The following is a 17,595-nucleotide window of genomic DNA, read 5'->3' on the forward strand; positions in this document are numbered from 1 at the left end:
TCATCCGGATGTCTAATTGTTAGTTGTTTGAATTGTAATGTTTAAATATGCTTATGTAGATTTCATTCAAAACCTCGATATAAAAACACTCTTTTCAAGAAAGCAATCGAATATACAATTACACATGTATATTTCTCTTCATGTGATTTCCTTAGTTATTGGTGATGATTTATAAATGATCCACATGGTAATATAAATGCACTGTGTGTCACATGGTATACTATATCATAACACTCTCAGTGTTTGCTTCAAAAAGTAACATTTCCATGTACCCAGCTACTGTATTCGGCATGATTAGCGCCCCTCCCCTCTTCTAGAGGAGCAGTTAAAGTGTAATGATGTAATAAGGAAGTAATGAAGGACCTCCCAACATCCACTTCCTCAATGCTGCAGGGGTTACTATCTCTGACATAATATCCACCCTTGTACTACTTTTAGTAAAACTGAAGGCAACAGAAAACACAGGTAATTTGGTCCTTTGATGGACATCAAAAGAATCAAATTACCTGTGTTTGACTGCACAGCTTTGATGTTGGGCTTCGCTAGATCTCTCTGTAATCTTCAAAGGGAGTCTCGCTGCAGGCCTGTGATTGGTCTTTTTCTCTCCAGACTCCTGTATTACCTCCAGAGAGGTACGTTACTGAAGCTGGTCATCGACCAAAAATCATTCAATTAGCATACATGTAGTTATATCTAGAAATAAAGGCTCCTCAACGTCCAAGAAGTGTTCTTTTTCCTTAGGCCAAAAAAATAATGTTTGTTTAGGGTTACATTGGCAAAAAAATTAGGGTAGGTGGGTTGGGAGGATTTTTTTTTCTTCTGGTTTTTTTTTTAGTGTTTTTCACTCTAAAATAATAGCAAGCCAGAGTCTGAGATCAAAATCCTGACTTTTTAATATTTTTTCGTAGAAATGTGGAAAAAAATAGGGTAGGGGGTAAAAAGTTAGGGTCGGTCGGGTAACCCTAAACAGACATTTTTTTTTTGGCCTTATAGTGGTCAGGATATTGATGCCATGGACATGTTTCGATTGCTAGGCGGACATCATCAGGATTATTGTCACAGGACTATTGTTACAGTTGTAGTCTTTGGCCTCTGTGGCAGTAATCATTAATATTTCACATAAAAAAGTCATCCATGGTATTTCCAATTTTATTTCATATAAAAAGAGATTCTGCTTACATAACTTGTAAAAAATATTATTTACAATTACAATATTTTCTACATGCGCATAACTGTGTGACAAAAAGAAAAATATTTCATTTATACAGTAGATTATAAGTATCCCCTCAATTTTTTAACTTATACACCCCTGGAAATTACGAATGAACTATTCCAGTATCTGAATCTGTGTCTTCAGGGGTGAATAAGGTTATGAACCCTGGTACTTATTGGGCCAAATAGATAAAATAAGTCTATGAACCCTGGTACTTATTGGGCCAAATAGATAAAATAAGTCTATGAACCCTGGTACAAATAGATAAAATAAGAGAAATTTCACCAATATGGAAGACACATGATTTATATAAAATGATAATTAAATGGTTACAGTTATGTTCCAAGACCCTGAATAATTTTGTGTGACTGCATGTAAATGTACAGGTATTACACAGAAATAACTAACATGTTTTAAAATAATGAACCCCGAAAATGCAAATACTACCCTAACATATACTATTCAACTATATTCAAACCTGTATATAAAGACCATCTAAAGTACCAAGATAAAATGGTCTTTAAACCAAGTGGTGATTATACATAGGACAAATTATGTTGAAATTGGCCATTTTGGACCCAGAGTAAGTGATCTTATTAAGCAGGTGGTCTTTGTACAGAGGTGGTATCTAGTAATATAGGTTTTACTGTATATAATATAACCTTTGCAAGATGAAAAAAGTCCTGTTAATTCACCTCTAAAGACATATTTTAATATAATTCAAAGTCTGGGACAATTTATTATGAATTTACAGGGAAGGATGTTTAAAGATCTGTATAAAAAGGCCAACTGAAAAGGAAGAAATCAAAAAGCTTTTTTTTTTTTAGAAAAAGTAATCTTCATACACAAGAGAAATTATGTTGAAATTGGCCACTGAAAAGTCTTCTTAAGGAGATGGTCTTTATGAATAGGTGGTCACTAAGGCAGATTTGCCAAATATTTTTTGGTATAGTATCATGTACAATTCTTTACAACAAAGTACAAAACTCTCTTAATGAATTCCACACTTTTCAATTATGATCAAATATTTCACAAAAAAAACATTGTTCTTTCTCTTCTCACATTAACATGAATTCATTTTCGTACGAAACACATCACAGCAATTTCTTTCTTTCTTATTTTTTAATGGCATACAAGTTATAACATCTCATATATCTGTTGTTCAACAAGGTACCGTACCCACTATCTACCTCAAAGACATACCACATACAAATAAATCTATCAAACAAACAAACATAACTTTTAAACACGCTGCACCAAATAGTTGTTTGTAAAATTAATATGGCATGCTTTAATCCTAAAACAATAGTATTCACTTCTTCTCATAAATGCTCTCATTCTTCCAATCTGATTGAAATACAAATCCTTATAACCACTCTGTTCAATAGAGGATCTGACAATATCCCATAAGGGGTCATGTTCGGATGACCTTTATACCAAGTGTAATTCAGATCAAATGCATTTTCTACACGTTGCTACCCCAGAACATTTTAAAGGGGAATCCAAGTCCACCTCAAGCGATAATATTTACAAGTATAAGTGTGTTCCAAGTCCAAAATCAATAGGAAATAAGTGCATTTTAAGTGGGTCTGTTTTAAAACATCAATTGAAAACGCCATTTCGTTCCTTTTTTCATATTCATTAAGCTATGTTGTGCTTTTTGGACGAGATGTTTACATACACAAAAATGGCAGCCTTTTCAAACTATTTTGTCATCTAAAAATCACATTCAAGATTCTGATGGTAGCAATTTGATTGGCCATTTCCAAAGGTCACCTGAACATGACCTCTAATGAGATGTTGTCTGATCCTCTATCAAACATAGAAATAAGGATCTGTATTTTAATCAGATTGTCATTCTTCCCTCTCTATTTTAAAGGTTAGCTAGAATTTTTACAAGACAAGAGGTGCAGATGGCCTGTATCGCCCACTTGATTAATCTTGTTGTAACCCCTCCCCCCCCCTACACCCCCCTTCGTTGTGTGAGTGATATCCATTCCTCTATTTCAGAGAAAAAATAATTTATATGAATGATGCCTTTTGACAACGCCCTTCGTGACCCATCTTTAGTTACCCACATAATCAGTATACACAACATTGTGTAGTCTGATACCATGAGTAACTTGATATGATCTGTGTCATTTTCGACAACAAAGTCTCTTAAGAAATTCCGACCAATCAGAATGAACAAACAATTTGTAAAATTTTGAATTTGACCAGACAGATGGACACTGAACATCATGGTGTTGCAAAAAAAAAAGGTTCAATGCGAAGAATGTGGTGTGCATGCACTATTAATCTCATTACACAAACAAAGTTACACACATCATATCACAACTAGACCTCATAACTCTGTCTTCTTATGTATTTTATTGTCCTTGGTTAGCTTGGATTTTTTGTTTACAGGCTCAGATTTTTTGGCAGTTCTGTTGTCTTCAGGATTCTGTAATGAAAGAAAAGAAATATTTAAATTGATATGGTATATAAAACAAATTTCACTTTAATGTACTAACTGAAATTGTAAGTTGTCAGCTATACATGTATAATATACATGCTCACTGAAACCAATCTAATCTTACTTGACTTTTACAACATTAGATTATCAATATATTACGGTTGTATGCCTCTCCACTAGATCAATCAATGGTAAATTTAACACATGCAGACATATAACAACAAGTCCTCCACTTCTGGGTCGCCAATTCAAATCCCAAGTGGAACAGTTGCCAGTTACTGACCGCTGGTCGATGATTTTTCTACGGGTACTCCGGTTTTGCTCCACCATCAAGCCTGGTACATCCTCAAATGACCATGACTGTTAATAGGACATGAAAGTAAATAAACTAAAGGCTCAATTCACACACCTGCGTGGCAGCTCCGTTGTAAGTTTTGCCCTCAATGGTCACTTCTTTACACCGTTCCTGTTTGACCAGGAAGTCCTTGACCTCCCATGCTTGTGATCCGTCAGTCAACATGAATATAACACGATCCTCACTCACCACAAACCTGTACAAAATAATATTCACATTGACTCATTCACCCCTGAAAATTCAAAATGAACTATTCCATCATTTGAAATGAAAGAGCTCAAATGTATCTTTAGGGGTGAATGAGTTTTAAAAAATTATGTTGTAAAAATAAACAATTTTAAGTAGAAATGTTAAGAAATTCAGTCAAATTTGACCCGTATCAGCGACAACAATCAGCCGCTGTTGGTCAGTTTAGGCAAGATAATAAACTAACTGTCATCTTATCTTTATTGTCTAAGGCGACTCAAAAATTTGTTCAATTGTTTCTCAACAATAATAAGAAGTCAAAGTCCAGAAAAGAAAATATTAAAAAACTAATATGTTTTGTTTAATTATTATTAGCATTGTTATTTATTGATTATTTTTTATATTTTCCTCGTAAGTATTTATGCAAATTAGTATGACCATGAACAGTAACCTACCTTTGTGTGTCGTAATTAGCATTAAATAAACTAGTGTGCCAGAGCTGTGAGATCTGTTCTGTCTCCCTCTGAGTTGGTGATCCTGAAAAAAAAAGATATTACCGGTAACATAAGGCCACTATTTTTCCAAAAAGTTTCTTGAAAATGTGATAAGGATTGATGTCATAATTTTTTAACTTCATTGGGGTATGAAAGAAATTTTGTTTGTAAACTGTGTGAATCTGCAAGGGATTATCACAAAAATTTGCAAACGGAATTCATTTCATAACCCGATGAAGTTAAAACATAGTTACATAAATGCTTATAATTAATTTTGCAGACTACTTGATAACAGGAAATATGTTTAAACGAACGATTCCATTGATTTTCCAAGGGTGATTTTTTCTAAATCAATACTTTATGTTGACGTCTCTTTTGTGACGCCATGATAACGTCGAGCTTTCGCGCCAGTCTCAGATTTTTTTTCATGGTAGTATGAAGAAAAAGAATCTGCCAATCAGAAAGTGGGATTTAGTATGAAAACAAATCAAAATTAATTATTACCTAATAACATCTTTTTTTGGAAAATTGATATTGATGGCCTAAGGCGAGGTTACAACACCACACAAATGCAAGATTCTCTGCCTAATCTGAGTTAACAGTGAAGGTTCAATGTGTTATAAGATACATGGAATTACATTATTGCATGTTTGAAGGGCTATCTTCAGTGTTAAAGGGCTTATCCCAGGCCTGTTATTTTTTATGTAATTTTTGTATGACAAAATGCCAAGGAGTAATTGAAAGAGAAATCATTCATACAGTATTTCTTAAGATAGTGAACATTTCAAATTGGCATTTTTTATCTGTACATATATATTTACCAAGTTTTGTCACACACTGCATTTTTATCTGACATTCTGTAGAACTGGTCTGTGCTATTTCACATTCACCCCTGAAGACACATTTAGACTCTTCTAATTCAAAGACAAGACCAGTCCATTATGAAATTTCAGGGGTGAATAAATTAACAGGATCAAACCTCATGCAGTAAGACAAAACACTTATACACACATCACTAAAGGATTCAAGCTGCAAACCCTAAGCATTTCACTAATACTACACAATTTTCTATTTTATATAAAATTGACCGTTTCATTTACATAAAATTTTAATCCATCCCCTAACAACTTCATGAAATCATTCTATAAAAACTGAGATAAAACAATATAATGATATTTTCAGGTTCTTGTCATAATGTCTGATCTTTTACCTGAGATTGTTGCAAACATCATAAGGGTTTTGCCCTTTTTCGACAATTTCAGCATGGCCTCTGGGTTAGAAGGGTCCATCTGTGACAAATCAACCTTTGGGGGTTCTCTCTTCCATTCTGGTAGCTCATCCTCCTCTAACTCATCTTCATCGTTATCCTGTGTAAAAATCATCTCATTAAACATCTGTTCACAAAAGAGATGAAAGCCTAACAGATGGAAATCAGTAAGTGCTTGTTTCTTAAAGGGGTAATTCAGTCTAAGAGTGCATTGAAATTTGCATTTAGTTCAGAAACAAATTACAAGTTCTAATGAAAGTAGAGTAGTTTGCAGCAATGCCCATGTCACAGTGTGTAAAATGTTCAAACTCTCTCACTTTCCGCCATCACACATTGTGGTTCGACATCTTGTATGCTGAACCCTGGCCTGCACACCAGTGAAGTAATGCAACTTTTGTCTGGACATATTTACGTCATCCTTTCACTAACAGGTTTATGATATTGTTCAAAGCATCCGGAATACTTATAAAGCAGAGGACATTGAATCAATATTTTCATATCCAAAAACAACATGGTAAAGAATAATTTACTGTCGATTAGTCCCAACTTTCGATGATAATGATGTCACAAAATTTATGTCAAAAGATGATGTCACAATCACTAGAAGGTTAGACAAATCAACAGTAACGTGTATTTTACACGCATCATTTTGGGATCTCGAAACCACTGTATTGAAATAGTACATTGGAGTGCAACAAACTTATACCATAGCTAAAGGATCTACCATACATTGAACGGTTGAAGAGGCGAAAGTACAAGTTTTTAAACATTACTAAAATCAATTCGTTCAAGAAATTTTGAATCTCTGTCTGAAGCAGATCATTTTAATGAAGAGAAATTGATTAAATCTCAGAATCTGAAAAACGATGCTCAAAATCTTCAATGGTAACATAGTTAGTTAGAGTGAATAATAATGAAAAATAGTTAAAGGATTTGTGCAGCCAACATTTTTTTTTGATACATCAGGATATTGCTTTGGATGAATGAAAAATCAAGTCCCGCCCAACGAATCGCCTAGCTTTTAGCGCTATCGATTGATTTTGGTCGTGATTTACGGGTAGTGTCGACTACGGTTCAGAGATAATGAGCTAGGTGGTCACGTGGTCTTGTGATGTCACAGTAGTCCGTGGCTACACAAGGTAAGCCTAGTACTATACATGTATACAGCATATATACGTATACGTTAGATCTACAATATGAGTTTTTCGAGTAAATGGCTATTCTAGCTTTATGATGTAGATATTTTCAGTTTCAAAACATTCCATTTACACTATTTCAAACATATCTAACTTTAGATTAGATAATCAGTCCACTTTGATAACGATATCAAAATGATTTCAGATCAGTCTGGACTGAGATTTAGATAGAATATTAATATTATGTAAATTTCTGTGTAATAAAAAACAGTATAATGTAACACTATCTTTTTATGAGTAAAATCACAAAAATAAGCATGAATATATCTATAATGCGTGTTTTTATTTCAAACTTCTGCTATAACGATGCAAACACGGCACCATAAAACTATTCTCAGACAGATTTTTTACTCAAGTATATGATTTAACATTGACTTGAGTAAAAAATCTGTCTGAGAAAGTTTTATGGTGCCGAGCCCCGATCTTATACCGAAAATAATATGTATATCTATATTGTTGCCTTTGAAACTTTATCCATAACGTTTACTAAAAAGCAGACATACAACAATGATATTTCTGATATATGATTTTAGATACAGTATAAGTGTAGATTTAAAAAAAATCATTATTTAAAAATTATACTAATCCTTAAAATAGCCTATTCATTGTCGATCCTTTTGTATATCATACCGAGATTTTAATAGTGTGATATATGAACATACTTAGTGATATTTAAATAAGTATATTTAGTGTGGTAATGCTGTAACCCTTCTTGTATGACTATACATGTAGATTCGAAACGGTGAAAATACATGCTTAGAATTCTTGCTTATACCTTAGAATTTACGGAAGATTGCTATATGCCACGATTACGTTATTACAGTACTTGACTGGAATAACTTTTTAAGGTTAAACCTTTAGTTGAAATAGTTCTCAGAACCATTTTTGTTTCTGAATAAGTCAACTTCCATTATTATTTTATCTGTGTAAGACATATATATATGCGTGTGTGTGTGTGTGTGTGTAATATATATTCCTAGGTATGATCAGGGATATTTTATTTCCATTTGCTTTTACATCTTCATTTTAAAAATGGAGGTGACAATAAAATACCTAGAGCATTGATGTACGGGGTTTCCATAATTCAAATCACAATCCAATTAACGGATGTCCTAGCCTGATTGACAGTAAGACAATACCAAATACCCGATATAGTCAACCGAATAGCAAATTGCCCATGGCCAGGTAATTACAGATGAGTTCGATGAATGGCGTTGCGTACAGGTAAACAACATCCTGGTCCTGGTATTACATAACCATCAAACCAAAGACATGGCTAATTATATATCTATATCGGTGTATCTATTCGTATATCGATTAAAAATTGAACGCGACCGTACTGTCTTAAAAAAATAGTTTGTTTTGCTTAATATTTCAATATTTTGATCTTTTATAATATCAAAAATAAATTCTTTCTACCACATGTTGAAACGTATTACGGTATTGTAATAAATGTATCTCAATTTATTCGGTTAGAAACACACAACACAATGTTTGTAATGATCAATCATCAGTGTGTACGTACGTCAAGCATCATATCCTCGATGCTTTAATCAAGGATTTCTTTACTTGTTACGTAAAATTTCATTTTACAGTCACAAACTTTGCAATTCACAATGTAGGTACGTCAATCCTCAAAAAAAATCCGAAACTTTTATTTCTGTGCGGATTTTCTTTCATAATTACACGAAGATACCTGCTATTAGAGCATAAATTAGAGTATTTGAAACATCGAATTTCACTCTTTTAGTTATTTACATTCGAGCCAAAGTTATTGTACGATTAACTTCACTCAAAAGTCATCATAAAAAATCGTTGATCGGCTTTTCCTGTGACCGTCGATATAAGTGATAGCACATCAGTTATAGTACAGCTATAAGCCACGGACTATTGTGACGTCACACGCTTTAGAGCTAGAAAATATGCATAATCGGGTGGTCAGAAAATTTGACCCCGATATCGACGGCTTACGGGTTATTCCGGTCGCGCGCGGTACGGAGAGGTTTCTACACGTGCTAATAAAGCCATTTCCAGCATAAACTGAAATTATCATTTTTGACTGCACAAATCCTTTAAGTGGTACAGGCAAATTTGTGACACAATATGTGCTTCCAGAACTTCATTACGAGATGAAAAATGTGGATGTTGCAATAAAAAAACCATAACTTTGTTTCACAATACATATATTTGGATATATTTTGACTTTTGTGACATTTTCTGGATCTCCACATGACCCCTCATTAATGAAATTGTTAGAGTTATCTTCTCCTGACTGCTAAGTTGTATGATACTAATGTAATAGGAGAGGAGAAAAAATGTAGTAGTCAGACCGGGAATCGAACCAAGGACCTCCAAACACTAGCTAAATGCTTTGTAACAGGAGAGGAGAAAATTTAGCGGCAAGCCAGGATTTGAACCCAGGACCCTCCAAACACTAGCTGAGTGCTCTACTGACTGAGCTACCTGGTCACTGATGATCGACCCTGTCAAATCCCGCAACATTCCTCCCTCCTTTCTCGAAGTCTTCGCTCTCAAAGACATACGATACCCTTTCAAATACCACCACGGTGGGTTATTTAGTTGGGCGCCAATTTTGTAACAGGAGAGGAGAAAATGTAGTGGCCAGACCGGGATTCGAACCTGGGACCCTCCGAACACTAGCTGAGTGTTCTACCAACTGAGCTACCTGGTCACCAATGTTCGACCCAGTCCAATCCCGCTACACCTCTACTGACTGAGCTAATTATCTGGTCACCAATGTTCGACCCAGCCAAATTCTGTTACACTCCTCCCTCCTTTTTGAAAGTCTCTACCATTAAAGACATACGAGACCCTTATACTACCACTGGGTATTTCTCTTTGGCGCCAAGTTTGTAACTGTTACCGATAGTGCTACACCAATGACCAACCCTATCTAATCCCGCTACACCAGGGCTCGAATTTCAGGCTGTTTTACTTGCTTTTTGCAAGTAGATATACCAGAATAGCAAGTGAAAAAATATGCACTTGCTTAATCTAGCAAGTGGTTTTTATCAGAGACAACTGTAAAAATGGCATAATGATTGAAAAATTGTTGTATTGGAAAATATGGGGACCCAGTTCTTACTAAAATGTTGTAGATATACATTATGTACCTTTTCACCTCACAACATATATGTAACAAAACTGTAATTTAAATATGGATATTTTACTGTAAGTAAAAATGTATTTTAGCAAGTACAAATTTAAGGCACTTGCCATTTTTAGCAAGTGACAAAAATTGTAAAATTCGAGCCCTGTACACTAACAAAATGTTCGTAAGTGGTAGGAAAGTCACATGATTAATATAAGCCGTGAATAATTTGTATTATTTTATTTTCTCTTAAGAAATCCTTTATAATCCTTAATATGTATAATATAAGGCAACACTGCATCCTAATCCACTTTCAGTTTCGATAAGTCATCTCGTCCCCATTAGTAAACTTTATAAAATCTAAAACATTGAATTAACAAACAAAGCGACAACACACTGATCTATCAAAGATATTAATTCGGGTATACTCAAGGAGATCACATGTTAAAATATGGTTTTTGTTTCACAACTGTAGTTGCCACACTAACTCTCTCGTTAGTGAAATCTTGGGCGAAACGTCGTGAACTCGTTAAGTACATACTTCCCACTGGTCAAATAGGCGTTCCATGTCTGCCTCGGAGTAATCTTGTATCTTCTTCTTTTTCCATTTTTCTCCTGCAACATTGTCTTCTTTCTTATCCTTTTCATCTTTCTTGGCTAGTACAACACAGTTAACGATTAAAAACAGAATAAGAACATAGAGAGAAAGATTCATCTGCTTGCGACACGCCATCTTCCGGTAGGTTGATACAAAAATATAATCTGAAATAAAACGAAACTAATTAATTTGAAAGATATTTTTTATATTCTTTTATTATCAGTTATTGATAAAAGATCCTTTATATATTAAACACGTTAAAATGATATTATGATTGCTAAAAATATAACATGTTCTTGTAAACTGGAAATATTTATCTTTCATTCCGAAATATATTTTGCAATATATATCTTCTGACTGAAACGAACAGGAAGTAGGTCTAGAACTTGTAAACAGAGGTTTTTATTCAACACTTGACAGAACTTAACAGTTTTCAATCGCTATTGACGTCCATGGCATTGAAATGAAAATGCCGCGATGATCTTAATTAGGTTTGTTTAAAAAGAAATAGTTGTTTTGGAATTTATTGCCCAATACATGATTCTGTTAAATGTTGATAATCAGAGGACATGTCCACTCTGACAGTAACTGATCAACAGTGAGTAACTGACTGATGTAGTAATGTAATCACCTAATCTTTGTGGTCCAACTCTGACTCTATTCCTGTTTTATATATCTGTACTTTGGTATGATATAGGTCTATATTATTAAGTTTTATCTGTTTATTAACTTACATGTACATATCAATACCTCAAAATATTCACAAACTATTTCATAATGCAGTACATGATCAGCTCTTTTGACTCGTTATTATGTTTGTTATATGGTGGTAGATGTAACATTCTTATTAAAATTAAATCTTCCATGTCGCTTCCTGTAGACCATGCATCCACTTCTATAGGTGGACATGCTGTGGGGAAGATATATCGAAAAATTAATTTCGGGAATATAACGTTCAGTCAGTTTAGTCATGTGACTTTCATCACCATGTAACTTAATTTAGGGCACATTTGAAACAAAATGACAGCACGTGTAATGATTGTACGCAGGTAGAAAATCACATATTGTGTCCAAAACTTTACATAAATTATCAAAACATATTATATTAAATAAATATAATATCAGTATGCATGAAAAATGAATTTAGACACTTCACTAGGAAATGACATGTAAGTTATTGCATTTAATGGAGCTGTCACCTAACAGTTGGAAATCAACGGTATCTGACGTCTCACTCACAAATATTTCATAACTTTCCTGGGTACCTTTTTCAAAAAACAATGACAAATAAACACAAAACATAACAATTTATCTTAGTTCCATTATTGGGCAAGTATTACCGTCAATGACGTTTACTTGGACATTGATATTCTCTGCCTATAAGTGTCACTGTAATGACGGTAAAATGTGCCCAAAAGTTTTCCAATGTTTTCTATCTCCTTCCCAGAAGAGTTCATTGTATCCCAGAAAAGGTGTATTAGATTGATTTATGTGCAGGATTTATTCATGAATGTTGATGTATTCAATTCCAAGTTAATCGTATTGTTTTGTTTCATTTACAGTAATTTCCTACAAACAGTTATGTGTTTGAAACGTAGTAATTTTCATGTCTCAGACTGACAAAAATTTGAAGAACTAGTAAATATATTTGTCTGTTATCCTGCATGTGGACTATTTATGTAGTTGTGGCTATTATTTCTGCACTTAATATATAACACTGAAGAAATCACTAGAAATTAGTCGTGGCTTATTTTCTGATCAATGCACAGGAGTTTTATTAGAAAATATATTCTGCTGAAATTATAGTTTCTACACTGCTATAAACAGCTATGTGGGTGATAGATGTACATGATGTACAGTATATGCACTTCCCACTATAAGCGCCCTTCCCATTTTCTGGAGAAGGAATTAAGGTTGTACAAATACCCCCAACCCATGGATTTAATGATGTTTTACAACATGTGATCCCTCTTACATCAGCATTGTATCACATATTACATGAATTTGTGAATCACAAGATTCACAACATAATAATGCTTCTTAAAGTTTAAAAGGCAGACATGTTTATTGTAACAGATTACTGTAAAGAGTAAAAATATGGCTGACTGTTTTTGTCCACAACTTACATTTTGGTTCACTAATTAGCGCCCCCTTTGTTACAAGTTTTTAAGCACTATTGGTGGTAATTATGACAAATGCGGTATATGTATTAAATTCTACGTATGTTGTATATTGGTATCCTTATTATAATACAGCTCTGAGTGCAAAGACAAGAGATTGACAATTAATATATATCTTTTCTCTTGCTTTTCAGGTAAAGCTAAGAATTCTATATAAATCTGTGGACCACTAACAAAGCAAGATGCCTGGTCGGACACTGAAGGATACCTATATGGCCAAGTCCATGTCTGACCTCAACAAGTTGGTGGACATTTCAAAACAGAAGCTTGGAAGCAATCCAAAATTGTGAGTGGGTAAAATAAAATGGAAATCCAGATTTGTGCTGGCTGTTCCATAAATGGGATGGAGTCATATTCAGACGAGATGGGGTTTCATTATATAGCCTAATTAAAATGGACTTTCAAAAAAATGGGATCCTTTTTATATTCTATGCTTAAAAAACAGGGACGAGATAGCACAAACACTGGAAAAACTTCACATTGGTACTTATTTAATATGTAATATAAATGTGAAGCACTCATTTCTCAATGTGTTTCCACTTGTTTACCCCTTTGTCCCGGGGGATGGGCAGGTGTAATCCAGTTGTGTGTGAGCGATTGTGTATCCATATGTGTTTGCCTTGTAATTTTGTGCCTTGGAAGAAGTGAAGAATATAACAGCTGTTCAGCTAGTCGAGGAAAGCAAGAAAGAAAAGCAAACAGTTAAGACCAATTGCATTAAAACTTAATAGAATAAATAAAGAAAAAAAAAACAGTTATGGCAATAGCATTAACAGATTTCCATCACTTCATGTAGAGTTAAAATAGGCATCTAAAGGCAAAAAGATGTCCACGAGTAATAACAATATTTTATGTTTTTTAGGCTGATAAAGACATCGGAGACGATGTTGAAGGGTGCGGAGGAGAGCGATATGTTGGGAGATGAGGAGCGAGCCTACGTCCTCTTCATGAGGTTCTTCAACATCATCACAGCTGTAAAGAAAATGCCAGAGTACCGCAAACAGAAGGTTTGGTCTTAAGACTCTCAGGTTATAGGATATGTAGCCTTAAATTCATTCACCCCTGAAAATTTATAATGGAATGTTCTAGTCTTTGTATTAGAAGGGTTTAAGTGTGTTTTTAGGGGTGATTGTTCTAGTCTTTGTATTAGAAGGGTTCAAGTGTGTTTTTAGGGGTGATTGTTCTAGTCTTTGTATTAGAAGGGTTCAAGTGTGTTTTTAGGGGTGATTGTTCTAGTCTTTGTATTAGAAGGGTTCAAGTGTGTTTTTAGGGGTGATTGTTCTAGTCTTTGTATTAGAAGGGTTCAAGTGTGTTTTTAGGGGTGATCATTCTAGTCTTTGTATTAGAAGGGTTCAAGTGTGTTTTTAGGGGTGATTGTTCTAGTCTTTGTATTAGAAGGGTTCAAGTGTGTTTTTAGGGGTGATTGTTCTAGTCTTTGTATTAGAAGGGTTCAAGTGTGTTTTTAGGGGTGATTGTTCTAGTCTTTGTATTAGAAGGGTTCAAGTGTGTTTTTAGGGGTGATCGTTCTAGTCTTTGTATTAGAAGGGTTCAAGTGTGTTTTTAGGGGTTATTGTTCTAGTCTTTGTATTAGAAGGGTTCAAGTGTGTTTTTAGGGGTGATCGTTCTAGTCTTTGTATTAGAAGGGTTCAAGTGTGTTTTTAGGGGTGATCGTTCTAGTCTTTGTATTAGAAGGGTTCAAGTGTGTTTTTAGGGGTGATCGTTCTAGTCTTTGTATTAGAAGGGTTCAAGTGTGTTTTTAGGGGTGATCGTTCTAGTCTTTTGTATTAGAAGGGTTCAAGTGTGTTTTTAGGGGTGATTGTTCTAGTCTTTGTATTAGAAGGGTTCAAGTGTGTTTTTAGGGGTGATCGTTCTAGTCTTTGTATTAGAAGGGTTCAAGTGTGTTTTTAGGGGTGATCGTTCTAGTCTTTGTATTAGAAGGGTTCAAGTGTGTTTTTAGGGGTGATCGTTCTAGTCTTTGTATTAGAAGGGTTCAAGCGTGTTTTTAGGGATGATCGTTCTAGTCTTTGTATTAGAAGGGTTCAAGTGTGTTTTTAGGGGTGATCGTTCTAGTCTTTGTATTAGAAGGGTTCAAGTGTGTTTTTTAGGGGTGATCGTTCTAGTCTTTGTATTAGAAGGGTTCAAGTGTGTTTTTAGGGGTGATCGTTCTAGTCTTTGTATTAGAAGGGTTCAAGTGTGTTTTTAGGGGTGATCGTTCTAGTCTTTGTATTAGAAGGGTTCAAGTGTGTTTTTAGGGGTGATCGTTCTAGTCTTTGTATTAGAAGGGTTCAAGTGTGTTTTTAGGGGTGACCGTTCTAGTCTTTGTATTAGAAGAGTTCAAGTGTGTTTTTAGGGGGGAATGAGTTGATTGGATCAGTCTTTCTTAGGTAAGATTAGACAAGGAGTAGTTCTCCTTAAGTCAATTTTGTCAGCTATACTACATACTTTAGAAGTAAAAGTAAACTAGTGCAACCCTGTTCAATACTAGCCGCAATATATCGCTTGGCTAGAGAGAACTTCTCTTTAGCTCTATCAGTTGAACGTCTGACTAGTAATCCAGAGGTCCCAAGTTCGATCCCTGGCAGAGGCAGGTATTAAATTTATTGTAAATCCTGCACCCTGTTACACTAGTATATATATTATTATCCTGGTTTGTACCTGGACTGTCATCTAAACTGTAATTAGGTAAGGAAAATTTCCTAACCGTGTTGAAATCTATATATTCTCCTTAAAGATTTATAACCCCGTTATCTGTGCATTCAATTTACTTTCTTTAATTTACTGATACATCTCATATTTCATCATGTCTGATTAGACAAAATACATGGCTCAAATGATGGATATCTAAGGTCATTTGTTAGTTATCAGGGTATTTGATGTAAAGAGATCATATCAGGAAATAAAATGTTAGGGGGTCAGTTGATCGATTTTCTGGAGCTGGATATCAGGAGGTCAGGATTCAGATAATTAAATATCAGGTATTAGATATTACAGGTCTGAGAGATATCAGAAAATAAGGGTCTAGAAACCAAGTACATGTATCTCAGAAGTTTTTAAATATGGAACAATTCATTAATTTTGTTTGGTTTTCAGGATTTTTATGATAAGTTGATTGGTCAGAAGAATGTTCTGAAATGTTTGGACAAAGCAGAGGCACTTTCTCAAAGTCTCAAAAACAGGTATATTTACATTCAATTTTCTCTTTTTTGTTTGTTTACATAATATCACAGTAATTCCATTTATACAAGATTCTGGTGTCATTTTACAAATGTTCTAGCAAACTGAGTTGAAGTACTCTTTTTTTCTTGCAGAAATGGTAAATTTCAATAGATATTGATGAAGGAAAATTAAAAAAAAACATTATCAATGTTACATGTACGACTACTTACGACTTTGATATTTATTAATATAACAGGTACAGCTATTATGACTTTTACATTACAATTTGTCTATATAACATGTACGATTATTTATGACATTGACATTTTCTGGTATATACTGTATATTACCAGTATGAGCTTGACATTTATCTAAATTTGACCTTGAAATTATAATGTCTCTATATTACATGTAGATTATAATTACTTATGACCTTGACATTATTGGGTATACATGTATATATTACAGGTACGACTACTTAATATGACCTTGACATTTATCTATATTTGATCTTGACATTATCTATATTACAGGTATGGTTACTAATGAACTTGACATTATTCAGTATGTATATATTACAGGTACAACTACTTAATATGTCCTTGACATTTATCCATATTTGACCTTGACATTTATTTACCTCGTATATTACAGGTACGACTACTCTGAGGCTCAGGAAATCGCCAAAAAACTTGCTTCATTAGAGGACTCTTCACCTGAAGAGAAGAAGTTCGATGAAATTTCAGATTTAGAGACCGACAAAAAATCTGATAGTGGAGAAAAATCCAAATCTCAGTCTAAAGAATCCACCCCAGGTAAAATCTGTATATACCAGTAATGAATAAACTTGAGATGAGAAAATACAAACAATTTCAAGTTTGGACACAGGGTCATATTTATAGCTGAAATATGTTGACTGTCACACTTTTAGGTGTGTTGTTTATTATCAATGGTTGTTGATTTATTAAATGCAAGCAGAGGAAGAAAAAAGTTGTAAATATCCCCCCAAATGTATCTTATTGTTAATTAATTACTGACAAATTCATTAGTTTTATCACATATTTCACAAGAAAATAATGAATGATCTTATGTAGTAAAACTTATTATTACTCTGTCTTAGAACCTGTAGCAGCGCCGCCACCCCAACCTGAAGGGCAGATAACTCCTGTCCAGTTATTTTCCTTGCTGAATGAGAATAACGAACAGATGGCGATCATGGATGTCCGACCAGCGGCTGAGTATGAAGAGTCTCACATTCGTCATCGCACATGTATCAGTGTTCCTTCGGAGATTGTCACCCCAGGGTAAGATAGTAAGGTTCAGGTGCTAGTTATCATGGCGACAAACTAAGTAACCAAGGTATATGATGTGCCTATGTGTAGA

At 34.2% G+C, this 17,595-nt stretch overlaps 2 protein-coding genes across 2 annotated transcripts in view; one reads left to right on the plus strand and one right to left on the minus strand.

Moving 5' to 3' along the window:
• Positions 1-1,135: 1,135 nt before the first annotated feature.
• LOC138305889 (LDLR chaperone boca-like) lies at positions 1,136-11,016 on the minus strand. Its single transcript, XM_069246157.1, has 5 exons — positions 10,820-11,016; positions 5,914-6,070; positions 4,665-4,746; positions 4,078-4,219; positions 1,136-3,656 (listed from the first exon to the last, which is right to left on the minus strand). Exons 1-5 carry the CDS (start codon positions 11,009-11,011, stop codon positions 3,558-3,560), a joined length of 672 nt encoding a protein of 223 aa, XP_069102258.1. The 5' UTR covers positions 11,012-11,016; the 3' UTR covers positions 1,136-3,557.
• A 219-nt stretch (positions 11,017-11,235) lies between these two features.
• Positions 11,236-17,595, plus strand: part of LOC138306466 (ubiquitin carboxyl-terminal hydrolase 8-like) — a 32,102-nt gene continuing 25,742 nt past the window's right edge. Inside the window, exons 1-6 of the mRNA XM_069246930.1 lie at positions 11,236-11,367; positions 13,191-13,342; positions 13,919-14,063; positions 16,147-16,232; positions 16,867-17,027; positions 17,333-17,516. Coding sequence (XP_069103031.1) covers positions 13,239-13,342; positions 13,919-14,063; positions 16,147-16,232; positions 16,867-17,027; positions 17,333-17,516 — 680 coding nt within the window. The 5' untranslated portion in view covers positions 11,236-11,367; positions 13,191-13,238. The remainder of the gene's footprint in view (positions 11,368-13,190; positions 13,343-13,918; positions 14,064-16,146; positions 16,233-16,866; positions 17,028-17,332; positions 17,517-17,595) is intronic.

The sequence above is a fragment of the Argopecten irradians genome, chromosome 13 (assembly GCF_041381155.1).
Source record: "Argopecten irradians isolate NY chromosome 13, Ai_NY, whole genome shotgun sequence".
In the NCBI taxonomy this organism is placed as follows: domain Eukaryota; kingdom Metazoa; phylum Mollusca; class Bivalvia; order Pectinida; family Pectinidae; genus Argopecten; species Argopecten irradians.